Genomic DNA, 25,335 nt, shown 5'->3' with positions numbered 1-25,335 from the left:
CATGTATGTTCTTCTTCGTGCGTCTTTCTTGCAAAAGCCAGTGAAGCGACCAAGTGCTTCTCCGTTTCTTACTGTATCATGTTTCATTTACTGTCAATAGACACTGGAAGCAGCAGCGCGCGGAAGGAAAGAATACAGAGGAGTGTGAGTGTGGGCTTGATTCGAAATATTCGGATGTTTTCAACCGAACACACAAACTCGCTATCTGTATCCATTTTCGTTGTACGGTTGTAAGGTAAGAAACGGGCACGAAACAAAACAGAAAACGGCGCCACCAGGTAGCACCTTCCGATCGGGTGACGGTAATAAGAGAACCGTTCTTTAACCCCCCATCACACCCGAAGGGCGTCAGCAATGGTAATGCAATGTGAACCTTACCTTCCCGTAAACATGATCGATCAAAGTCTTGGAGGGATGTAGCAGCGCGTCTGGGTGAGCTGGGCTGCGAGTTGTTGATGTGATTGTCAATATTTCCCGGCTGCCTGCGGGAACGATACACGCCTCGTGGAGGGCAGCGTTCTAGATGTCTTCATCAGGAGGGTAGTCGACCCTTTGAAGAATTTACAAACAGCATGCGATACACGAACCGTGGGAAAAACTAGCACATTCGCCGAAAAAAAAGGCTTCAAGAAAGCAAAGCTCCAAACGTTCATGCACGGTTAGTCACCGTGGAAGGAGGTGGGTTGCCAACTCCATAAAGATTGTTCACCGTGCGCATACATGGTAGAGTTTGTGTTTGCTTTATTGAGTTGCTTAAATCAAGTTACCGATATAATATTGAACAGTATTTGCGCTTGGCACAGCGAGCGAGGGTGGTGAGCATTTTGGGAGACGACAAAACGAGCAGGGTCCGTATGAAAATGGAACGGCACGGCAAGGGTTCGACGTCTTTCCAGTGCGGTTGACTCTGGCGCTCGAACTTTTGTGGCGGAAAGGGGTGGAACTATTTGCATGGTAAAGGTTTTCCCGGTCCTGGTTGGTTCCGTTTGTACCCCGTTCCGTTTCTTTGGCTGTGCTGTAATGAAGCCGTTCCAGTGCTGATGAAGCACTGGCGTGCTGTCGCTTTTTACGAAAGTTTACGACTTGTGTTTAAGAAGAGGTCCCAAAGTAAGGTTGTTTACATTTGCTCGTTCGTTGCATGTGTAAGCGAAATGGGGTTTCGTTGGAGCGCTGGAGCAGGGAGCGGTGGGTTTCTGGGTGTTTGAAGTAAGTTGTTTGAACGGGTTTCATGTAATGGTAAAGGTACGTTACAGGCCGAATGCCGGTTCTAGGAACACTAGTGGAGAATGGGTGTATGTATGTTTTTTTATGTCAGGCACAGTTTCGATGGATGATTAATTCGGAGAGAGGGGACGAGAAGCGGGAAAGTAATAACTTTGTAGAATGTGGACCAGTGTTTCATCAACTGTCAGGGTCAGCAGAGTTGGACAGGCATTCGCAAACTAGGTTGTTTGATATCGCATTCCTTTGAAATTGCATTTTACACCGCATCCAATGTAGAAAAGAAATGAATTTTCTACGTAAGCCTTTTCCACGTTCTGAGGATGTTATGAATATTGTGGTGCAGTTTTAATAGGAACAAATTGCATTATGACTGTACAAGTGTAACTTAAAAAAGGACTGATGAAATGTGCGTCGAAGTACGATATGACAGTGGCCAAGAGTGTTTAATTAACAATACATAAAATAACTCATCAAAGACATATTACTTTACACGGCTTGAGATTTGAATATGCTTTTTATCGAGCTAAAATTCTGCATAGACATACAGGATGCTTCCAAAACTATATATGGGGTCCTTTCCGTTTGAAGTTCGTAGGCTGAAATTTCAGCCTGTCAGCTGTTTGCATTGTATAGCAGTTTTCGCTCCTATCTAAGTGAGTATAATATACAAGTGGGCTTATCCCAAGGTGTATGAATTTAGAAGGCTGATTTTTATCGCTTCTGTTTCTGAATGAAGATTTTAATAGTGTTTTGAGTATTCGTCAAGCCTCCAGAAAGCTCGTTTGAGCAAAAGTTTTCACTCGTTCTGTTAAAAAGTGATGCTTTGTGTGGTTTTGTATGGAGTGTTTACATGATTTCAGCCTCCAACTATCAAACTCCATACAAAAAACTAACTAGAATCGTGAAGGCCCCCTATAACAGTTGTGAATATGCTTCAAGTAGCTATCTGTAATTGTTTTTTAGGATGCAAGAAATAAATCTTTAATATATTCGAGTGGAGGTTCGAAGATATTTGTCAGCTTCTCGAAGAACACTCTGTCGTGACTCCAGATGTGATGCATCCTTGTGGTGGAAAGGATTAATGAATCAGAGCTGGCAAAATATATGGAACAAATCACCCATAACCTACCTAAAAGAAATAAAACAAGCTACGGTACCGATCCACTGGAACGATCCACTGGATCACAACGATCAAACAGTTGTAACAAGACTGAAAATTGGATTGAAAAAAGTACAAGCCTGAAGAGCATGGGGAGATTATACTTTCAAACCTTTTGAAATTTTTAAATAATACTTATCTTTACCAACAAATTTAGAAAGTATGTGAGTAAATATATATTTATAAAAACATAATTTAAATGGAAAAGCACAATAATTCAATTTTTTACCTTTCATCATCATAGCAATAAGAACTCTTGTATTTCCTTTTTTTTATCTCAACTATTATTGCCCTTAACACTAGTCTCTCAATCTTTGTTTTTCTCTTCCTTTTTTGCGACTTTAACACCTTGTAAATTACGAGAGGTGAATGCTAAAAAGCCTCGTAAAAAAACCACAACAACTATGACGTAACTGTCCTCGTTGAGTTTTGAAGCGCAAGTAGTTTATTTTCAACAAAATTCATTCTTACATTCTAATAAATCTAACAGTATGGTATTATATGCTACTCGACTTGAGGTGGTATTAGTGCGAAAATTTGGATCTTGTGATCATAACCTAACTTAACCGTATCATTGGTTAATTGCATCTTAAACGTTGGAACTCATTTCGTATCGGCTGACGATCCTATTCGGTACCATGAATGCTCATGTTTATTTGCGTTTGCTTATTCTAGATTCTTTTCAAGCTATGGAAATTCGTACTTCGCTGGTGTTTATTTATTGCAACTGATTTTGTATCGTTTGATTAACTTGTGCTTCCTATTGCAAAGTTCGCTAGGATGTACCTAGAAATCTTTAAATCTGATCCTTAATTATGGATCATAATTATGGACATACGTATGGTCGTACAGCGTTTCCTGTGTAGGTTTTAATTCTTTCGGAACAGATAAAAAGACGTCTGGTCCTGGTATGTTGTTATCACACAATCCTGCCTTATCTTTTCCTGACATTTCCTTTACCTTAAATTTGTATCTGACCGTTAAGTTGAAAATGTGATCGTCCAAACGATAAAAAGAAATTGACTTAAATAAAATTTATCAAATTTATAAATAAGTCGCGTTCGAAATAGTAATGTTAAAGAAAACAATGATTACTGATTTTATTTTTTTCGATTCTCTACTCCACAAAACCTCTCCCGGACAGGACATGAAGCTGCGCCAGATCGTGACGATGGGCTCGCAGGACACACTCGAGGAGAAAACCGTCACCGTGTGCTACGGGGCCGACTTTGTCAACGTCAACTTTATCAACTTTTGCTGTACGCGCAAGGAAATTGCTCGGGTAAGTTTAGTCGAGTGTTGGCGGAATCCTTATTAGGCTGGACCGAAACCAAATCAATTTGCCGTCCGCGTTCCAGGGGGTTTATGCGAAGGGAAACGAATTTCGAATCGCGTTTCCTGGTTTCGGCTTTCGCCTTCCTGCTGTCGAAGCCGATTAAGGGCTTTTACACCGCCAAAGCCATACGGTACGCCGAGCGGTGTTAAGTTGGCGCACAAAGTGTGCGGCTTAAAAGTGAGTAGAAACCGTGGAACGCCTTGATTGAGAAAACTCATCATCACCCATCGAAGAAGTGTACGACTGAGTAAGTGGGTGCAAGGATAGCAGCAGCAGTAACAACAACAAGAAAAAAAGGCAAAAGGTCTCTTGAGCAAAGCAATCGTAAAGAGAGCTCCAAGAGGTCCATTGAAATTCAACAATTTTCTTTCCGCCTCAAAATAAAAACACTCCCGTTTTCGCACGCAGTTTTAGAGAAGATTTCCCACTTAACTGGAGGGCGCGCTTTTTTGGTTTTGTTTTGCTTTCATACTACACGTTCTAAAGTAAAACAAAACAGACTCACTTCCACTACCATCATCATCACTAGATGATGGCGATGATGACGTCGTTTTTTTTTTCAGTGCGTTTGCCGTTACACTGAACGGCAGCGCACGGTGAGCGCCCGAAGCTTTCGAATTAAATTGCTAACATTCGTGCCTGGGATTCAATATTCATGAAAGTTTTCATTTACCCCACTCCCATCCCGTAGAAGGAGAGCTTTTTTTGTTGTTTTTATTATACGATTCAACCCTCGGCACCGCTTGCCACTGAGCAGCGAGCATATGCTGGCCATCGAACCTACAGCAAGTGGCTGACGCGCCTATCGCGCGCGCGTATACCACCGGAAGCGGAAGTTCGTTCTACTTGTGCCCGGGCGAAAAGGAAAATGAACAGCGTCCGTAGTTTCGCAGAAGAAGGTGTTGAAGGGTGGGATTGCCGGTCGGTATCGTTTCGAGTTGTCATTTCAAAGTGCCTTTCGGGAGCAGGAAGTAGTGCCGAGTGTGTCGGGGACAGGCACGATAGTATAGTTGGGGGACATCCTCGTGCAATGCTCGTTTGTTTCATCGGCCGCTGGGGACGTGTTCATTTACTACCGATGTTTTCCCTACCCGTCCCGAAGGTATAGGTTGTGCTGATAGCCTGAATGGTTTGTGGGTGTTTTTCTTCTGCTCCGGCTAGTGGGAGGAAATAAAATGGAATAAAAGGTTATTTCCACCTGCTGCTCTTTTCTTGGCGTTTGCTGGCGCTTGTCTTATAGTTGTAAAATACGAAACAGCAAAGCTTGCCAAATGATATGGTTGCGAACAACTGTTTTAGTAGTTGTAGTTACAATACAGTAGCTAGAAGAAACATTGGCTTCAACGTTCAATAAAAAGAAAATAATTCATTTCTTGACTGGTGAAGGTAATACCGTTTTTTGCACCTATTTAAAAGGGCTCTTTAAGAGCTGTCACTGCTTGCGGGCTTAATGTCACACCGCACAACGAACACTTGTCTTTCTTCACTTCATCCCTCTCCCCTGAACCATTCTCCACAATACTTCAAAACTTGTCCTTTAAATCAAGGGCCCAGCTCAAGCAACTCTGCCCTCTTCCCCGGGGACCATTGGTTAAGTGAAATATCGGGCTCCTTTACGTTCCCAGCCCTATGCGATCACCGCGCGGAGTTTGGTGAACAAAAAAAAAAAGGTGATGAAATTTTGATGGACCTTTAGGCGACGGCTTTGTGCGCGCGTCGGGCGCGTATTGCTTTCCAAGTTTGTGTGGCACAAAGTTTGTTCCGAACCCGAGAGACCCGGGAGACAAACAAAATGGCAACGTGAAATTGTGAAAAGAAAAGAAAAAACCGCCCAGCTGGCTGCGTGTGGCCGCGTTGATGTAAACTTTTCAGTCACCCCCCCCCTCCTCCTCCTCCCAACCCTCCTCCCCATTCTCAGCCTTTGGGCCCACGCTACTCTGTTACCCGATGGGGCATTTTTACAACCATTCAGGTGTTGCTGGAGATGGATGACTCGCAATAACGCCATCACAGCCAGCAATTGAAAGGAATGCTTCCGAGAACAATTGACGTGGAAGGTGACACAACTTTTTCCCTAGCTAAATCCTTTCTTCCCTTTTTTTTTGGAGGAAGCTAACACAAAAGGCTGGGTAAAGTGAGTGAGTGATTGCAGAGAATGTAAATGTTCTCCGCAAAGGGGCTTAGCGCGAGATGTCTCAATTGGACATTAATTGGACGGTTGGTAGGGTTGAAGTTTGTCCGAGATGCTTGTAGTTCATATTTGAAGTGTGACACGTGCTTAAAATTAGCAATGCTAGCGCTTGTTTCACACAAAGCAAATGACTTTGATGTTCGGGTGGAAACTTTCCCGTACGCACGAAACCAAGCTCGCGTAGCAAGCGAAAGCGGCACCACGCTTTGTTGTAGGATTAGGCGCGTTTACGCGTACACCGCGAGCAGCTCGCTGCGGAATGTGCCGCTGAATGTGCTGAGGGTAAGCGCGCAGCCGAATCGACAGTGAAAGCGTAAGCCATAGTAATAATAAACAAAATCTACACTTAATGGCAAACGGTTAGCACTTGGAACTTTCGGATCAAAGAACGTCGACAAAACCTTGCTCCGGGGGGGGGGGGGCACCCATCCTTCGCCATGTCAAAACGCAAAGCTTTCCCTTTTACCACCCCATCCTGCTCGATTCGCATTCGAATTAAGCGCACCGGGGTGGTGGGAGAGAAGGATTAAGAATGAAAATAGAAACCTTATCGTACCATTTTTGTTTTGTTTTGCTTTCAATCTAGTTTGCTTTCCCTTTTCCGCTACACACCAAGTACAGTGGCGCTTGAAAGGCAGCCCAACACCACCCGGCACACCGTATGTTAAAGGGCGGTTTCGATTGGGGAAGACGGTCCCTTGGTCGGCGTTGCTTAACGCGCGTCATGTTTTTATCAAGATGCCGCGCCCTTCACGCACCCGGCTCGATGGTGTCGCATTCCACAGACGGCAAACTTATAATCACCCTCAACTGGGTGAGCTTTTGGTTGTTTTTTTTTTCGTTGCCTTATTCAAATCATGCCCGGGCCCGTTAGGGAAAAAGTTTTGTGTTGCTGTTGTTGATTTTTGCTCATAAATCCTTTCGGGGTTGCATGGTAAAGAAGATGGTGCCGGCGGTGCTTTGCTTCAGCGAACGTTAACACTCACGAGAATTTTCCCGGAACACGACGGGTGGTGTGTGCTGTACGTTTGCAGTGAATTAAGTAATTTTTTTGCCGCCCAACTCAAGACCGGAGGAGTAATCGCTTGTAAAATGGAAGCAATTAAAGCTTATATCCCTGTTTTGATTGAAGTGAGGGTGTGTGTGAGTGTGTTTGTTGAAGTACAGCGAAATGTTAATTTATTAATTTTGACTCCGCATTGGCCTTGCAAACTTTCTTGATTTATAGGGTTGGCAATAGCAAAGTGGTTTGAAGGAATTTTCAACGCTTTTACAGAGGTTCATGGAAGTAATAGTTGAAATATACTAGCCGAAACACAAGACCCTAGTTAAGTTAGCCATCTTATCCAACTTGAAAAGAAGATTTTTTACTAAAATGACCATCATTTCAGCGATAAACAATGCCAAATTGCGTGTCCATTTCTATACGTTTTAATGTTAAACTTATTTATTAGATGGAATTTTGCTACTTGTTGGGTTCTATTTTATTGGAGCGTGTCTAAACTGTAATGAGTTATGTTTTTGATAGTATGCTGCCTTTGTTTCAAGATCCACACAGCTGAAGAATTTATACTATTCCATTTTGTCATGGTATTGCTAGTCAGAAGCTTGACTTAGTGTCAACAGCAGTAGCCTTTTTTGCAAAATGTGTTAGTTGTTTTCCTTGGAAGCATTTGACAAGGTGAATTTTATTCCACGCTGTTTCACCGTCATTGGAACAATTTTTTTCTAGTAGAATTGCGTGTACTACATTTTCCAGGAAGCTTCCAAGAGATGTTACTTCTTTTCACGTATTCTATATATTGTTTTTTTAAACGACAAGTTAAACACTTAGAGTCTGTAAGGTATTTTATATTCCTTGATATAGGATTTTTATTATTTATAAATTGTGATTTCTCAACCTTCTTCTTCTACTTTTTGGCTCAACAACCGTTGTCGTTCAAGGCCTGCCTGTACCACTTGTGGGGTTGGCTTTCAGTGACTTTTGGATAACCCCCCATAGCAGGATAGTCAGTCGTACGAATGGCGGCACGGTCTATTTGGGGATTGAACCCATGACGGGCATGTTGTTAAGTCGTACGATTTGACGACTGTACCATGAGACCGAGCTGGTAGATTTCTGAACCACACAGTGTTAATCTTCTTAACTATTTAGATTCTAAAGCAGGGTAAATTAAATAAAAAGGCCTGTAACAAATTACTTCAATATATTACAAATGGTTAGACAACGACCGTGGAAAATAATGACTGATGACTAGTCGTCAACGCCGGTCCCAGACAATTTGTCCGTAAAAAGATGGTTCTGTTTTATCCACCATTGCGAGGCACATGGTTAGTTCGGGGAACCAGCGCTGTGCGCTACAACGATGGGCAAGTCCTGGAAATCGATCATTGCTGTGTTGATTTGCCCCGACAGGGATAATTCACACTTCCCTGCACGCTGACCTTTGGCTAACCTTTCCATTCCGGCGGTGGGTAGCGCTTTCCGTTTGGTAGCCTCGGGCAACAAGGAAAATAAGCAACCCATCATTTATGTGGCCCGCTGTACGGCTCCGGCTTGTTTGTATTGCACGGAAGCGAGAAAGGACAAGGGAACGAAACGAAACAAGCGCTGGAGATATCTTCACCAGCGCCAAGAATACCTTCCACAAAGAAACAGAAACAGGGGAGAAACACATTGAGACAGTTGAACCATCATCGGCGTACAATCGTCGTACCCGGCCAATGGGAAGCTTCTAGGCACGGCCGAGAGAACGAGGACAATAAACAATATAAGCTTCTTTTTACGATTCAATCACGGTGTCGCAGCGGGGTCAGTTTTCCTCCCGATGGCCGCGGGCAATTCCGCGACGACACCGACCGACCGAGTGCGACCACCCAGCAGGCAGTGGACGAGATTGAATCGATTGACGCTGTGCCAGGGCAAGCAAACGCTTTCCTGCTGACCCTGGCCAGAAGTGGGAGCGTTTGGGTACTGCGTGTGTGTGTGTGTGTGGCCTTCTTTCCGCCGTCCGAAGAGCGAAGGAGGATAATTTCCCCTTAGTGCTCAGCAGTGGGATAGAAACAAAACCCACTTACACACACACACACACACACACACACACACACACACACACACACACACACACACACACACACACACACACACAAGAGAGAAAAAAAACATTTCCGGCGGAACCCTTTTGCGCGCTTGGCTGCAGTGGCCAACTTTTCCAACCATCACGTCGGACAGAAAACAGTAAAGGACAAACGTTTCATAAAGCTCGCCGGCCGAAGTGGTTGTCGTTGATCAGTAGTTCACGTTATCATTCCCTTTCTCTGTGTCCTTGCTGCAGTAAGCTCGTTATGGTTTACGGCAGTGTGTGTGTGTGTATGATATATTTTACTTAAATCCGGCAACCGCTTCAGACGCCCGGAAGAGCAACGGCTATGATCGATGGAAGGTTGAGCTCCGGGGCACGAAGACGACGACTACGACGATGATGATGATGATGATGGGTTGCCATCCTCGGTTATTTTTGAGAGCAGCAACACCATGGGGCGTTGAGTGGGCAACAGTAGCAACAAAAACAACAACAATACATATGACTAATAAACCCGCAGGAAAATGTGGGCTAATAGTCGGGTTGGTGGGCTTGAAATGGGTGCATTCGTAACGAGGCGGCCGGCAGCAGTACTGTGTGTGTGTGTGTGTGTGTTTATTGTCCATTTTATCGTTCCTTTGCATCCAGCGAAAAGGCAACGAAGTGCGGGCAAAGGCAGAAAGGGGGAAGCAAAGGAACAGTCTATTATATCTATAAAACAGTCTTAGATCATCCTGACACACAGTGCTACCCCCGACACGATTGACAATATGCCTTTGACATGGTGATAAAGTTGAGATTTTCCAGCAAACTGTCCTCCAGGGGAATCCATATTTATGTGGCATTTGACCATGATGGATGGGCTGTGTATCGCCGTGTGTATCTTTTACGAGGGCTATCGTTATCGTTGCCTTTACAACAGCTAAGTTGTATGGAGCACAAGGACCGGGGCGTTAGACGTGTAATGGTATGGTAGGAGCGGCATTATGGGATTTTGGATGGAGAAACCAAAGCTGGTCGATGAAAAGCGGTCAATTATTCAAAGACGAAAATTGACTGTGGTTGGCAAGGTTTTTTGGCCACTTGCACAACATAGAGCGAGTTAAATGCCTTTATTTTGTTATGGGATTGCTCTCATCTCGTATCGAAAGCTGAAATGAGCGAAAGGCGAAAGCTAAAATGAAACCTTTAGAATGTGTTTTCGTTTAAAAAGAGTTAATACTCAAAACTGTTTATAGTGCCAATTTAAATCATGCACATGCGTTGTGAGTGCGTAGTATGTTGCGATTTTCCTGTAATTTAAAACAATAACCTGAGGTAAGCATGTCAATATTCATTACAAATACGTGGAATAAGATGTTTTTTTCGTGGACGTTGGAAAGGTGATATTTTGTTTGTCATTTAGAAATGAAATGAATGAACTGGAAGTAAAGTATTGGAATAGAGCAATTGCACAACTTACAGATTTATAGCTTAATAGTATTTTAGTTGTAAACTCATAAATCATGTTTTAGCGGGATATTCTAACAACTTGTAACAATACGATTGATGAATGTATTGTATGATTGATGTATGATATTGTAAACAACAGAAACAGGAACATGCAACAAAAATACACATTTAATCTTAATCTTGAAGAGTGAAGAAACAATGCTTGTAAAACAAAAAAAAAACAGCGATTGAATTTCTTATCCCTTTTGGGGGAGGTTTGTTTTTCGTCTGCCGTTGTGATATCTGGCTTTGTTTACGCTTTGTTCTTTCTTTCTCTTTCTTCTCAAAAACATAAAAGAAAAAAAAAACATACGAAGATAAAATAAAAAAGGATTCACGTTTCATGCGCAAAGCAATGCTATGTTATTGTACTTTTCCTGCTGTCACGACAACAAGCATCGTTTGTTGGTTTTGTGGAGCTACGCAACCGTGATGTGCCCCATAAACGTCATTATACGTACGGCGTACGAAATGGTTGTCCCTCTGGCAAATGGAAAAGCTCATTTTTTTCATGCTTGCTCTACTCCTTGCCGCACCATGTTATCAAAATGAACGTAGGAGAGGGATGTTTGTAGCATTCCCTATTGTCGGAAAATGATGATTACGAGTAAAAAATGATGCACGATGACGAAGAGTAATGAAACGACGGAACTTATTATCCTTTTCGCTTTTTATACGAATTTTGACGATTGTTTCTCTCCGGATTGGAACCGACCGTATGCAGCAGTGCAGTACGATGTGATGCGTTTTTCCCTTGACAGCTTTTGGTCGCTACAGAATCATAACTCCAGTTCCGGGCGGTATAAGCACCAGCTTAATCTCACCGTACTCGAGTAGACTTGGGAATGCTTCGTTTTATGCCTTCCTCAAACAGCTCAATTCAAGTAGTGCTGCAATGATACTGTTTCCACTTGCATGATGTAATTAAAATGCACACCATTAGAGCGTTGCAGCCACAAGGTATGTTCGAATCCCTGGGAACTATTGTGGAAATGAAGGGTAAATGGAACAAACCGAAAGCTTGCTTTCGATCATCATCGTCTGTCCGTTGACCGCACGCCATCGTACCCGTCGGTTTTATAACGCTCGTTTTGCATCAGAGTGTTTACGTCCGATTGTAGCACGTAAACAATCATTTCCAACTACTATCCGTGCTGTTGCGACTCGTTTTGATGACATTCAGTCACGAAACAGGACCGATTTGTTTGTTGCGTTTCTTAACCAGCAACGAGCGCATGGAGAGCCACTTGTCGAACGAATTAGTGTCGTCCGTGTGCTGTTCGAGACTTGGGACGTGTCTTTTTCCTCGATGTGTGCAGGAAGAAGTATCCACAAGCTATGGGTAAATAGACATAAGCCAGGGCGTGCTTCGAATCAAGCAAAACAAAAAAAAAACTCAAAACCGTCACAACAACGTTGTAATGAAATAGATAAAAAACTGCTTAATAAGAGTTTCGTATTCTGCAAAGCGTCTGGGAGAGTTTCTTTTGTTTAAGAAATTTAATGTAGGAACCGCTCTATCAGGCAAAAAAACCTTCTAATTATGACCGATTTTATTTTCAATTACACAACGCCGGATGCTCTTGTATTCCCTCAGGTCTTGTTAATGAGAATGGCGGATGAAATTAATGTCTTTTTTCGGTGATGAGTTTCAATACCCTTGTACTTGAATAATAGGTAAAGTTGCTTTAATGACTTGAGCTGCTTATTGTAATTTATTTTACATCCATCATTTGCTAAGAGACTGTATCTGTTGATACAATCAAAGGTTTGTTGCGTGGACTTGTTCGAGTGAAACATTTTGATCAAATATTACATCAAATATTGAAACAGAATCAAAGCACAGTGCTAAATTGAATTGTTTTATTATGCTTAGCTCCCATCTAAGCCTTAGAACGACATTCTAAGCCGATTCATAATAAATGAGTTCTGGAAATGAAAAGTGTGAAAGTATTCGAGCTCCGGAAATGATGCTGGAAGGCTTTTTAAATGACGGAAACAGAGCAATCAATAATTTCTAATGCCATTCTGCGGGACAGATTTGAGCATATTAAGCTGAACATAATTCATAACAATTTGCTTCACAAGTGTTTTAAAATTTGAATTCAATTTCAATTGTTAAAAATCATTTTATTCTAACAAATTTGAAGTATAAACCACTTACACACGTGTCAAAATGATTTACATTATTAGCACCATGTTAACAAGGTTTTGAATAATTGCTGCTGGTATAGTTAATAATGTTACTAATAAATTGGTAAGATCGCTTACAACGTCTAAGCAGTTCGCCATCGCTTTTGGTTTGCCTCTTTAGGCAAACTTTAAACGCCCGAAACTTTCCACCTTAATGTCTTAATGTCACCGACAGGGAAGCATTACCACAGCATTAGTGTTATAGCGTGGCAGGGCGGGCAAAGTGTAGAGTGTTGCGACTTGAACACTATCCGGCTGCTGTTTTTACCACCACCTATGGCTACCTTTGCCCTTTCCGGTTGTTTTGGTGCCTGCGGAAAGGAATCATCTCGAAAGTTGATTAATGAAGAAAGTTAAATAATTAATTTAATGTTTATCTGCCCTTGGGAAGTTTCTCTCCCCTTCCCATGTCGGCTGAGGCCTGTGCTGATCCGAGAAACGAAACGATGGGCCAAGGGAGAAGGACCTTTTCGTGGACGCAATTTAGGGGCGGGCGACCGAAACAAGCAACCACATTTGAAATTTTGGATGGGTTTTGCTGCCGGCAAAGTGATTGTCTTTGCCTAAGCCTTCTGCAAAACCACGGCGAAACGATAGGCTGGGGTATAATTTTTGGTACATTGTTGCGTTAGGCTAATGAGTCTTTGTTTGTTGCTTCGGTGAGAAAGTTGCGCGGGAAATATATTGCGACAGCGATGGCGTTCCTTTTTCGCGCGATAGTTTGGACGGCTCCCCTCGGGCTTGAGGAGAAAATCCAATTATCATGGGCGAAAAACTCACGCACTGGCCCTTGTGGGGTGAAGAATTTTAATTGCATTTGCACTACTTATTGGGAAAAAGCGCGGCCAAATTCACGCGCAAAATGTTGCCCCACCGTTCGACGCCGTCGACTGAGTGCAGGTAGAACGGAAACAATTCCGCTAAATGCTTTCCAACGCACCGGCTAGGCGGCAGCGTGCAAAGCAAACCTGACCAACCATCGTCCAAAATTCATCGTGACACTGCTGCCGAGCATAATTTCTCAGCCAGCCGGGCCGTCCTTGCTGGCCAGAGCGTAGAGCTGTACCGGATGCGACACAGACAGGTGATGACGGGGCTCGCGCACGGGAACGGTGGGTGCATTTAAAACGGGGGTTCAATTTAGCCCGGCTCTAACAAAGCCATCATCACCTGCGAAAACACACGCATTTCGCGCAAAAGCTAAACGGGCCGGGAAAAGGGAGTTGCTTGTTTGGGTCGTTCCGGTGGAAAATGTGTGCTCTCAACCGTACCGACGTCTGACGACACCGGCCCACGCTGCCAGCACGCACCGAGCGCGGGGAAATTAACGGGGGAGGAGGATTGAAGATGGCGTGTGTTCGCCTGCCAGCCTTAAATAGGAATCTAGTCTACTGGTATCTGGCAGGCTGTCAGTAGCAGAGCAGGCACCAGCAGAACGACGAGACATGCCGTGTCCCAACTGTGGCCTAGACAAGCTTTTGGGACGCAAGCGTTGCTTGATGCCGTGAGAGGCCCACTGTCGGAACCGGAAATATGCGTCTTCATACGCACAAAACTGCTAGCAGTGCTGTCGTCTCGGCATATGGGCCAAGGGATGCGACCTCGGGTCAGTGTTCGGAAAGGTTGGACGAGAAATTGATTCACATTATTTTTTTTTTTATTTTCATGGGTCATGTAATAATTAGTATCATTGTTGTACTAAAAAACAATCATTTTACTTTTCTGTGATCATGCTCTCAACTTCAAAAGCATTTCATTATAAGGGTAAAAGACAATTCGAATAAGCTAATTTTTAGCTTTATATCATATTGTTTTCACACATTATTACTCATTTGGTAGCTAAAATAGCAGACCATAGGAAGACATAATGACGGATAAATACAAGAAAAAGGACCAAGTGCCTCTGACTAAGAAGATAAAATAATTAGAATGTGATGTTTTATAAATTATATAAAACCTCAAATTTTCCCCAAGTTTATGGCAAATAATTTCAGTTTATGACAATTAAATTTGGTACCATAATAAATAAGCACAATTATAAAAAAAATCCAATAGATATTTCTATGTATAAATCCGCCATAGGGATAGTCTAATGGTAGACAACCTAGACCTAACAATCTCCCTGGTCGAAAATTACAATAATATTTGAGGCTTTTTCATTTCAATACCAGTTAAAAGACTAGTGATTCTCCATTAACCTGTTCGAGGTTGCCGTGCCCTGACGCAAGGTGAAACTACTTCATTGGAAGCATAATTAAAAGCTTGAAAGCGCGCGGAAGGTATGATGGTACCGTTCAGAAACGCATAACAAGCTTCTAGATGCCCGGCCTATGCGACGCTGGCGCCTGACGCGTACATACAGCCGTCACCTGCATGAACGGCGAGTAAACTGTGCCCTAAAGGATTTCCAATTTCATACATCTAACCCGGTGGCGATCATACGCAGTGCTGTGAAAGGCACGGAAAAAACGGTCGCGCATAAACACAACCGTGAGTTGCAGCTTGCGTTGTATGTAGGTGTGCTGGGTGGCAATGAAGTCCTGCTAGTTAGCCTGCTGTTAGTGCTGGTGGCTCCATGACAATGCACTGGAAACAACTGGAGCCAGGAAAGTGTATCCGGTGGGCAGGACGGTACCCTGGTTTCTTGCCGCTTTGCGTGAGTAGGGTCAAACCGGGATAAAGAGGTTGATGAGTATCGGATTAATTTAGAATCACTTCAATCAACAACTTTCCCGGGGTGGTAGGGGAGATGCAAGTGAGTGTTGGAGCGGTTATAAAGGTGGAGCGGACACCTTTACCGGGCGCAGAACCGGCAAGCGTTTGAGGGTAATAGGATTATGGATCCTTTTAAAACTGGGAAGGGCAATTATTTAAATGGCAGTGGAAGTGATGAGTCGGCGTTGTTGCGATGGAATAGCGTGTGCCAACCCTTGCGGGTGCCAGGCGTCGTTCACATTTGTTCTAGTAATTGAGCAAATGCGCGTTCGAGCTACCATGGAAACGTTATTTTCTTTCCAAGTAGATCAGCTATTAAATGAATGTTAAAGCTCTTTTTCCCCATTAAAACCGATTCTCTCTCTCTCCCTCTTTAAACTTTGTTGCTGCAAAGTGTAAACCCACCGGCAACTGGTCTGCACCGGTTTACATAACGTTGCTTCCTTCCTGGCACACCCCCGTTCCTTGGCCCTGGGGCACTATTAGTCAAGTGGAAAACAGAGCGCTTGCAAAACTTTCGCCGTGTACTTCGGTATTTTAATTCGATTGGAAAGTTGCTGCTACTTCCTTGCAGATAAAACGCTTTCGCCGGAACGCTTTTTCTTTCTCTCTCTCTCTGTCTCTCTCCACAAAAATGGTCGCTTTGGTCTTCCCGGGCTCCGCTACTGACCGCTAATCACTACCACTGTACTCCCTCGGTTTTGGAACCTTTCAGCCCGTTCCCGGGGTTACAGGAACAAACATGTTGCGCGCAGAGTCCTGGGAACCTGGGCAGAAAAAGTGTGCTACGAAGAACCTCGTGGATCGCGGCCGGTGGCGTTGGTTCTTCTGGGCTGATTGCAGTTACTGTTGTGGGCACGCTGCAGTGGTTAAAATGGTTAAAGGGAAAGGAAAACTTTTTCATCTACTGCTTGGCTTGTTCCGAACTGAGGATATTATAGTATACAGTCGATTACCTAAGTATATGTGTTGTAAAAACGAGATGATCGTTGTAGAATGTTGAGTTCATTTTGTAGGGAAAAACGTATCGGGTTGAGTTATTAAATTGCAATCAACCAACGTACGAATAAAATGTTTCACCAAAAATTGTGAATAACTTAAGCCACTTCCTGTTTCAAGTTAATCAAAATGCAATTAGAAGAATGTGCTGCATTTATAAGGCAGTTAAAACACTATCGATCTGCTGTGAATCTAAAGCGATTGCGTTGAAGTTGTTGCCCTATGCTACAAAACTACATTGCACTGTATGGTACCGATGGTACGTGCATGTACTCACACACTTCTCCGCTAGCAATTACGCCCGGATGGAGGTAGAAGGTTCTGTGTAATGTTTTTCTTGCTGGCATGCCTCCACAATCGCTCCACTAAACCGCACAACCCATGGCTTCCGCACCATCCGGGTAGTGGGATGACTTTCCGCAAAAATGTGAAACCAAAACTGACCAACTTTTCTGTCTGTGTGCACGTCGAAAGTTTTTCTTTCCTCGCTGATACCGTCGTACCTCCCGCACTGCCTGAAGTCAGTTTCCAACCTTTGCCAACGATTCCGGGAATGGTAGTTCAATTTACATTGCACACACACACACACAAAGCACGACGGCAAAGGGGCACATGCAGAGCGTGGATAGATATTGCCAACTTGCAGCGCCTTTACAGAATGGGACATCGGGCGGACGGCTAGATAAACATTGATGTAGGTCAGGTATTGGTGGTGGAAGGTGGGGGTGATGGCAATGGTAGGATGCAAAAGGGAAAACGTGTCCTATTGTCCATTACTGTTCGGTTGCTACCTTCCAAGTCCGGCACTGCTTTTTCGTTGCTCTTTTCAGTGGGTGTGGACCTCATTCGCTAGTCCATTCGTTTGACTTTACTTCCGACGTGCGGGCTGGGCAGGGGTGTGTGTGTGTGTGTGTGTCTGTGTTTAGGTAGGAGGACGGGCACTTTTTATTTCCACGAAACTTCACACAGTGGACACAAGCACACACAGGTGGCGAGGGGAACTCTTCTAACGATATTTCATTTAGCACATGCTAAGCATTTTCCGTTTCACCGCCAGATAGTAGCGGAGTCGATGACAGCGTTTTAGTTTTGTGACCTGCAATCATTGAGTCTAACTGTGTTATTTTTGTTCCCTACACTTGCGTGTCTGTCTGGTGAAATATTTATCTTCCAGCAGCTGCAGGAACTCTGTCCTTACTTGTGGACACAACTGTCAATGAAAGCAAGTTAGCTGGTCGCACACAATGGCTAGTCAAGAAGTAGCCCTATAAATGGTTAGGGTATGGAATTCTCTTGAAGTTAATTTGACGGTAGCTGTCAACTCTTCTGACGATACTTAAATATAGAAAATGTCTATAACTTTCTATATTTCTATAAAATCTTCAAAAAACTTAAATAGAGTAGCTTGCATGGGTTCGACATATTAGAACATTGTACGGAAGCCTTTCCGTAGCATTAGCTTTTACATTGATAGTATTTTAAAGTCTCCAAGAATCTTTTTAAGACTGTTACACATTTGAACTCGATGGTTCTTCGTTTTCACAGCAACATTAATCCATTCTCTCTCTCTCTCCAATAAAAACGAATCAATAATGCATACGGGCTCAACCTATCGAACCTTTTCTTTCCATGGAACTCATCACTACGGGCTACAATTTTTCAACCCCAACCTTCTAATGCTCACAAGGTAATGTGCAACACACGCACAAGCATAACTAACGAATCAAACGCTCGTCAGAAAGGGTAGATACTGCTCCCAGTGGGCTTGTAGTTGTGTTTTTTTTTTGCTTATATTTTCTACACTGCTGCAATATTTCTCCACCCGCTCAATTTAACTGATGAGCTGCGAAATTGTGCAGGCCCGCGGGTTTGACGTGGAAATTGTGAGGAAAAATCAATAACACCGGGCACCAACGCGCGGGGTTCGATTCACTACACTTCAATACACTTTGCCCCTTTGCTAACGCACACACACACACACACACACCGCCGGGAATTCGATTATTTCCGCGCGGTAGCAACGAGCCGCAGGAAGGCCACAGTGATGTATGTGGCCACATGCAACCCCGTAGCCGGAGCCATATTTAACCGACCAGCTTTTCACGCGTCAGAACAGTTCGGGGCTGTGTGTGTGTGCGTGTGTGTGGGTCTGTGTATCCTGGTTAAATAAGGCAGCAACGCATCCCTGTGGCTTATTATGTGTGCGGCGGCGGCGGCGGCAGCAGCTGCGGCCCTTAGGTCCAGCCGTACCCAATGACGTCAGTGAAACTCTCGCCAGTGCACGCCATTACGCGGAACGTTCTTATCTGCCAGTCCTCCCTGTTCTCTGCAGCCCCCCCCGCCCCCTTCCTTTTGCTCCTTTTCATCACACTGCCGAGCATAATCGTGCGCGCAAACCACACCGACAGAACCCAGGCCAGCTAAAAAATGGCACTAATTAAAAGTTTCATTTCGCGGTCGTGTGGCTCGGTTGGGCGGAGGGGTTGGGTGAGCTTTTTTGTTGTTTTGTTTTCGCTATTGCTGCCGCTGTTCCGGTAGTTTGTTTTTCTTTCTGGAAATAAATATACTAAACTGCTAGAGAGTGAGGCCGCTTTGAGCGGCCATCAAGGTTCATCTGACGCGGTTTTTTGTGTGGAAAGCTTCGGTTGCAGAAAAAGTGTTTGGGTAGCAAGAATTTTGCAGAATTTAGAAAAAATGTATCTAACTTGAGCCTGTTTTGAAGCGTGTAATTACAACCAATTTTAGAAATATGATACAAACTTTGACGTATTGAGGGTGTTCTATTTAGCTTTAAATATTTTTTTTTATTCGTGTTGGAAAGCTGAAATGAAAAACGCCTCACATCCCTATTTGCACTGCAAATATCTTAGCAGCACTTAATGAAACACCTAATCAAACACCGAGAGCGGGGAGAAGGGAACGTGTGTCACGGTTGTTGTACTATTTATTTAACGCTCAACTCTAATGTTTTTATCTCGTCCGTTTATACTTCTCCATCTACCCGGCGGGGTACCGAACAGACATTAATTATATCTAACACGCGCACACCCTCTTACCTTTACACACATTCTCTATATCTCCCCGCTACCGCAGCTATGGTGCGACGAGCTGATCCGGATGGCGTACAACTTGACCCAGCTGAACGGTCCGGCGATCATGTTTCTCCAGAAGGCGTACACCAAACTTTGCCTGCAGGTCGACAAGAGTGGCAAGATTCCGGTAAAGAAGTAAGTAGGACCCTTTTTATTCTTCTTCTTGCACCTTTTTACACTCCGCACCATTTACTCGAAAGTTGGCCCCATCTTCCCGTTGGGCCCTTTGGGAGGCTGCCGGCGCTTGCCGCAGAGCCAATCATCTTTGGCACGTTGGGCGCGGACTCGCGGACGCGGACGGTGGAAGCAAAATACGAAAGCAAAATTGCTGAAGAGATGATTAAGACAGCCCCGCAGTGGACGTAAAGAAATATTTGCATTCCCCCCTCCGGTTTTTTTTCGGAGCGGGGGAGTTTTCCTGACTGTACGACTTCATTTTGTAAAATATACGATGGCAGCGGGAGGAATGGTTGGGTGGCCCTTTTTCTGTTTTCCTTTTTTGGTTGCCTTCGGGGTGTTCCTTTTCTCGCGCTTTCTTTCGCTTTCTCTCTCTCTCTCTCTCTCCGCTTTTCATTTCCACTTGCTGGCTTTCGCTGTTGCATTTGCTTGAGTAAAGTGACCGGAAATGGGTTCCCGGGAGTGGTTTTGATTTTTTTTTTTCATCTACAGCCGGTATCGTCCGGAACACGCGCGATGTTATTTTAATTTTCAACTTGTACCCCACTCGACAGCGGGGGACACTTTTGACTCGTGTCCGATGGATGTTTGCAGTTGTGATTTGCACTTTGCTCTCTCTCTCTCTCTCTCTCCCTCGCTGTTTTCTGTCCCCTCCAGAGTTACTTCTTTCCCACCGGTGAGTGGCAAAACGTTGACGGTTTGATTTGACTTTCCGACATATTTTTTTAAACTCTCACGCTCGGTTTCCCGACACGGTGAAGCAGTGGAAAGTGCACAGATGTAAAAATATAAAATTTGTCCTATTTTTATTACCATTTCAATATCGTTACTTCCCTTTTGCCCCCGTAGGAAGCGGTGCGCAATTGCTAATACGACCGGAAACGCGATGTGGAACAATTTTCTCACTCACCATCTCGCGGACCCGTGCATATTAATTTATCGTGTCAAATTAGGTCGCTTAGGAAATGACGATGTGGTTGTGCTACCATATCTGTTTGTTTTTTTTTTGTTGCTCCACTTTCTCCACACTTTCATCTCGAACGCTTCGATGAAAGGTCCGTGTCCTTATGAGAGTTGGTGGGGCATGGTTGCTTCTGCCACTGGGAAATGCTGCCTTTCAATGCTGCTGGCATTAGTGACGTTTGCGGTTGGTTGAAAAGGGGAAATTTACATAATTTCCGCCCCGTGGCACAATCTGGAACACTTGGGTGAAGTTGGAGTGTGGCTGGATATAAAAATTAATGCTTTCCCCAAGCCCTGCATCCCTGCAGGGACGCCACTGGGACACTGGCACAGACTTTGAAGTGTGATGCAATGTTTGGTGGAATTGGTGTGGAATATTAGGTTAATTTTTGAAAGATAGCGATTATGAAAGAGCAGAAAAGTTGGAGAAGGAGGGAACTTTATAAAAATTAAATTCTAATTTGCGTCGTAAGAATATTCGCTAGAGAAAAAATACATTCAATAAAATTATGATGTGATAAGGAAGGCAAGCATCCATTCATGTATAATATCAAACATCTATTTCTGAACTTGTTTCTTGGAATTTATGAGGAATTTATGAATTTAGGGAATAATTGCAAGAAGGACTTAAAGTGTAGAAGAAGCTTGTAAACAAGATACAATTAATTAGATGGAAGGATTCAGTTAGATTGCTTATCTTTTGGAGCTTAATCTATGGGCTGAAACTAAAATTTAATCACATTGGATGGGCTGGCGTTGCAACATGTTGAGTTAATGTGGAAACCCTTTAATGAAGCTTATAATAAAACATGCTAGGATGAATTCACTTCGAATGGCGTATTTATGCTGCTACGAATAAAACAACGGCCTAAACAGCTGTGGAAAAGCTTTCCACACAAATGGCAAGCACATTATCTGTTCCTTTATTTACTTCCTCTTTTTTCTGAACCGATTCACTGGAAGAACGCACTTTACGCGGCTTCAAGTATTGCTACAGCGCTCGGTTAAGAACAGGCTCGCCATTCCGAAACCTTATTCAAATTCCAATAGCTTTCCAAAGAGCAAAAATCGAGTTCGGAAATCGATTTCACATCCAATTCGAAGTAACCGAACGTTCGCCACTTCAACGACCATTCATTACGATTGGCGCTGAGGCGTGGCAATGCAGTGTGCGACCTTCCAATACCAAAAAAAAAAAAAATCATAGATGTATGGCTGAAGGCCACCCAAAATGAAATGCATTGCACTGAGATCGGTGGTGAAAGGGAAAGGTCAGCGAAAAACATACGATCGGGACCTTTTTCGACGAGCGTTTTTGGGGTAGCAAATTCGCAAATAACGCGCCCGCACACACACGCACATGCACACAGAACAAATATAGAAACTGGGCACAAAAAGGGTGGCTAGATAATCTATCTAACGGGCTGCCGATAGGGATGATATATGGACACATAAAACCAGTCCGCGTGCGGTGTACGTGTGTCTTTCGGGCCAGTCATAAGGTCGTGCCCACACACACACGCACACACAGCTACTGCACACCCGGATGGATCGGAAAAGGGAAAAGCCCTATTGGCTGTGGGGGTTTCCTTCATCCGAATGGCTTTAGCGAAAAGACTTTCTCAACAGGCAAATACTTGCCGGGTGTGTGTACGTGTATGTGTATGTGTGCGGGTTAATAAATGGGTTCGGTCAACCGGAACACGAGAATTACATTAGCGCAGGTGATCGATCGGCAGCCGGAAGGTCGAAGCTATGATAGCCCGGGAAGTCCTTTCGATTCGCTGGGTTCACCGCCGTCGGTTTGGCCATGGCTTTCCGGTAGTGTCACTTCCTGGTTCTAATTCAATCGATGAGTCGGTAGTTTCCGTGGCTTCCTCGGGTCGGCCCACATCAATGCCAATGGAAGTCACGGACGGTGGTCGCGTTTGTTGTGCTTGCTACGTAAATAAACATCAGGTGACAGCTGATGACATTGTGTGTTTGTGTGTTTTGTTTTGTACCTTCGTTAACAGAGCTGTTTTGGACGTTGAAATATGTATTGATTGCCTACAGTTGAGCTTCTGTCGTGTGGGTTAGTGTACAATTGAGTACAATTTAAGATCCATCTTTTATTTACTCATTTATGTTTCATATTAGCTTAAATTAAATGTGTAAGCTTTATCTTTGGAAGTTGTTATGATTTTACTACACGGAGGTTTTTATGATTATTTAATGGAAGGTTCCAAATGTTTTAAGGATGGTTCCAGATGTTTTAAGAAAACTTTTGCTTTGGATTTTTTAGAACATTTACCCGTTTTCTATTTCTAGTCAACAAGCTGAAATATCAGCTTGTCAGTGGAACAATATTTATCATCCGGATCTTTTCCATTTGACAAATACGATCCACCGTAAAAACAATGTTCCATTTTAAAATCCTTTTTTTTGTCTTTTTTGTCTTTTTCCGAAATGAGTTATAGTAGTTTAAATAAGTTTTGAAATATCGATTTAATAAATTTTTAACTTTTTCTGAAACAATATTTATACTTCAGCTTAAAAAATTCAATACTATCTCCTGATTCAAAGAGGTAAGATCGAGCCTACCTCGAATCGGCGTTTGTTTATATTTTTTCATCTTACATCTTGAAATTAGGTCTGGTCAAGACTGACCTATATGCCTAACGACATGTAAACAGTGTATGAGATGCTTCAGTTGGTCTAATTGTTGTTTATTTGTCCTACTATGATTTTCAATATTTGGTAATTTATGAAGTTTGATATGAATTAGCTCAAAATAATAATGGATTCTAAAACAATTAAGTCATGCTATCAACAGGCTTTGTCTTGCATACATTGCATTGATTTCTAACTAGAATCTAGATGGTACACAATACTACATGATGTTAAAATCTGTGCTTTATTGTTGGGTATACTTTTAACTTTTTTTTTTTGATTATATTGTTTATTGTAGATCTACCTTTAGCTATTTACCTTATGTGGTAAAAAGATGAACGCAGTATCTTGATGTATACAACCACTAACAAAATATAATAATGCTCAAGGACAAGCTTCAATAGCATCATCTTTTTGCTCCCTTTAACATACATTCTACCAACCAGATGGTTTGTGATTTTCGATATTGGCGAAAAAAAAAGAAGGAGAGACAAAATCACTCAACGCGCGGAAACCTGACAGGACACTTCTTTAGGAAACTGTGCTTTTTTCGCTTCGGGAGGCACGCATTGCTACCGAGCACAAGGGCGCTGGGCGATGCGACACAACAAGTTATGCAAAGTCACGCAAATTGAGGGAAACCATGAAAAAGAGGTTCCAAGGTTGTGTATCCCAGGGATATGCTTCAATGGGTGGCTCGCTCGCGTTCATCATCGGTTCACATTGTCGTGGGAAACTGGGAAATGGCGGGAATCCTACCGGTACCTCAACGGATGTTTCAGTACAAAAAAATATAAACCAGGCTGCAAAAACCTTTTTCGCTGACGCAAGTGAACGTTTCCTCGTGTCGCACACTCTGTCCATCGCTCTCTTTCTCTCTCACTCTTTTGACGTCCAGTTTTAATGCACCAGCAACGAGCGTGTACTATCGCGCCGAAATGAGAAAATAGGTTGGCAGATTGGGTGTTTTGCTGTCGTAGCACCAGCAGCAGCAGCACTTTTTCCTTCTCACATTGCCCGCTTGGACGGTGGCCGGACCGGATGACGGGGTGTACTTGGTAACGTGACGGGCAGCTCTGACACCGATTGCTACGCTCGGTTTGTTAGCGGAGTGTTGTTGCATAAATGGTGATAAGATTTTGCTCTCCATCATTGTCTGGCCATCAGGCCACCGTGTCTGGCTTACACCACCACCGTGCGCCACTTTGGTCGAGGCGAAAATTGAGGAGTTTTTAATGGATGGGTTGAAATAATGCTTCGCCCACCGAGGCAGGATGGTAAGGAAATTAAGCTAAGAAGCGTGGTGATGGGAGCGACGCGAGGGACCGAAACGCGGCAGCTCCCGTACACGGACGAATGTTCTACAATGGCACGTAGTGTGGATGATGAAATGACAATCGTTGTATTTTTAGCACACGACACAGGAAAGCTCGCTCTGGTCGTACGGATCCGCTCCGCAAGCGCCTGTTGGGTAATGTTGTGGGGCTTCCTCCTGGTGAAAGGATTTTAAATTTTGCTTTACGCGCACATTTTGCTGAAATGGTCCCTTCCGTGTAGGAGTTTTGTTTTGTTGTTTTTTTGAGTGGGTTGCGATGACCTACTTATTTTTCTGTACTTTTATTAGTTTCATCTTTTTGATGATGAAAGCCATATGATGGTACGCTTTTTTGTGTTTGAATGTGTTGCGCAGTAAAAAAAGAGAGTAGCTACTTTACTGTCTTTAGTAATACCATGTCAATTATGCGCACAGCAAAACAGACACGTGAAACCGTTTAATAGTAAGTCAATTTGTAACAGCACAAGAAAGACCTGCTGATGTGTCATGTGTTTTTCCACCTTGGAAAGTAAAAAAAAAACGCAAGTATCCATTTCTTTTCGGTATGCAAACGAAGAAAGGCAAGGCCAATATTTGTACCAGCCAGCGAGCGCAAACATCATTTTAGATGATTGTTCTTTTTGGTTCCATGTTACAGTGTGCCCCGCTGTCCGTAGATGGAGACGCATGGTGGTTTGTAATCGTATTAATGTAAATTGAAATGGTATATCGCCTGTCTAGGTCG

At 43.4% G+C, this 25,335-nt stretch overlaps 1 protein-coding gene across 12 annotated transcripts in view; it reads left to right on the top strand.

Moving 5' to 3' along the window:
* Positions 1–25,335, top strand: part of LOC1280066 (1-phosphatidylinositol 4,5-bisphosphate phosphodiesterase classes I and II) — a 96,768-nt gene that overhangs the window by 52,406 nt on the left and 19,027 nt on the right. For all 12 annotated transcript variants that reach the window (XM_061662565.1, XM_061662567.1, XM_061662554.1 and 9 more), the window contains exons 4-5: positions 3,528–3,665; positions 19,485–19,618. In XM_061662565.1, coding sequence (XP_061518549.1) covers positions 3,528–3,665; positions 19,485–19,618 — 272 coding nt within the window. The remainder of the gene's footprint in view (positions 1–3,527; positions 3,666–19,484; positions 19,619–25,335) is intronic.

This window comes from Anopheles gambiae, chromosome 3, assembly GCF_943734735.2.
Source record: "Anopheles gambiae chromosome 3, idAnoGambNW_F1_1, whole genome shotgun sequence".
Taxonomy (NCBI): Eukaryota; Metazoa; Arthropoda; class Insecta; order Diptera; family Culicidae; genus Anopheles; species Anopheles gambiae.
Note: the sequence above shows the minus strand (reverse complement) of the source record. Positions and strands in the feature narration are given on the sequence as shown.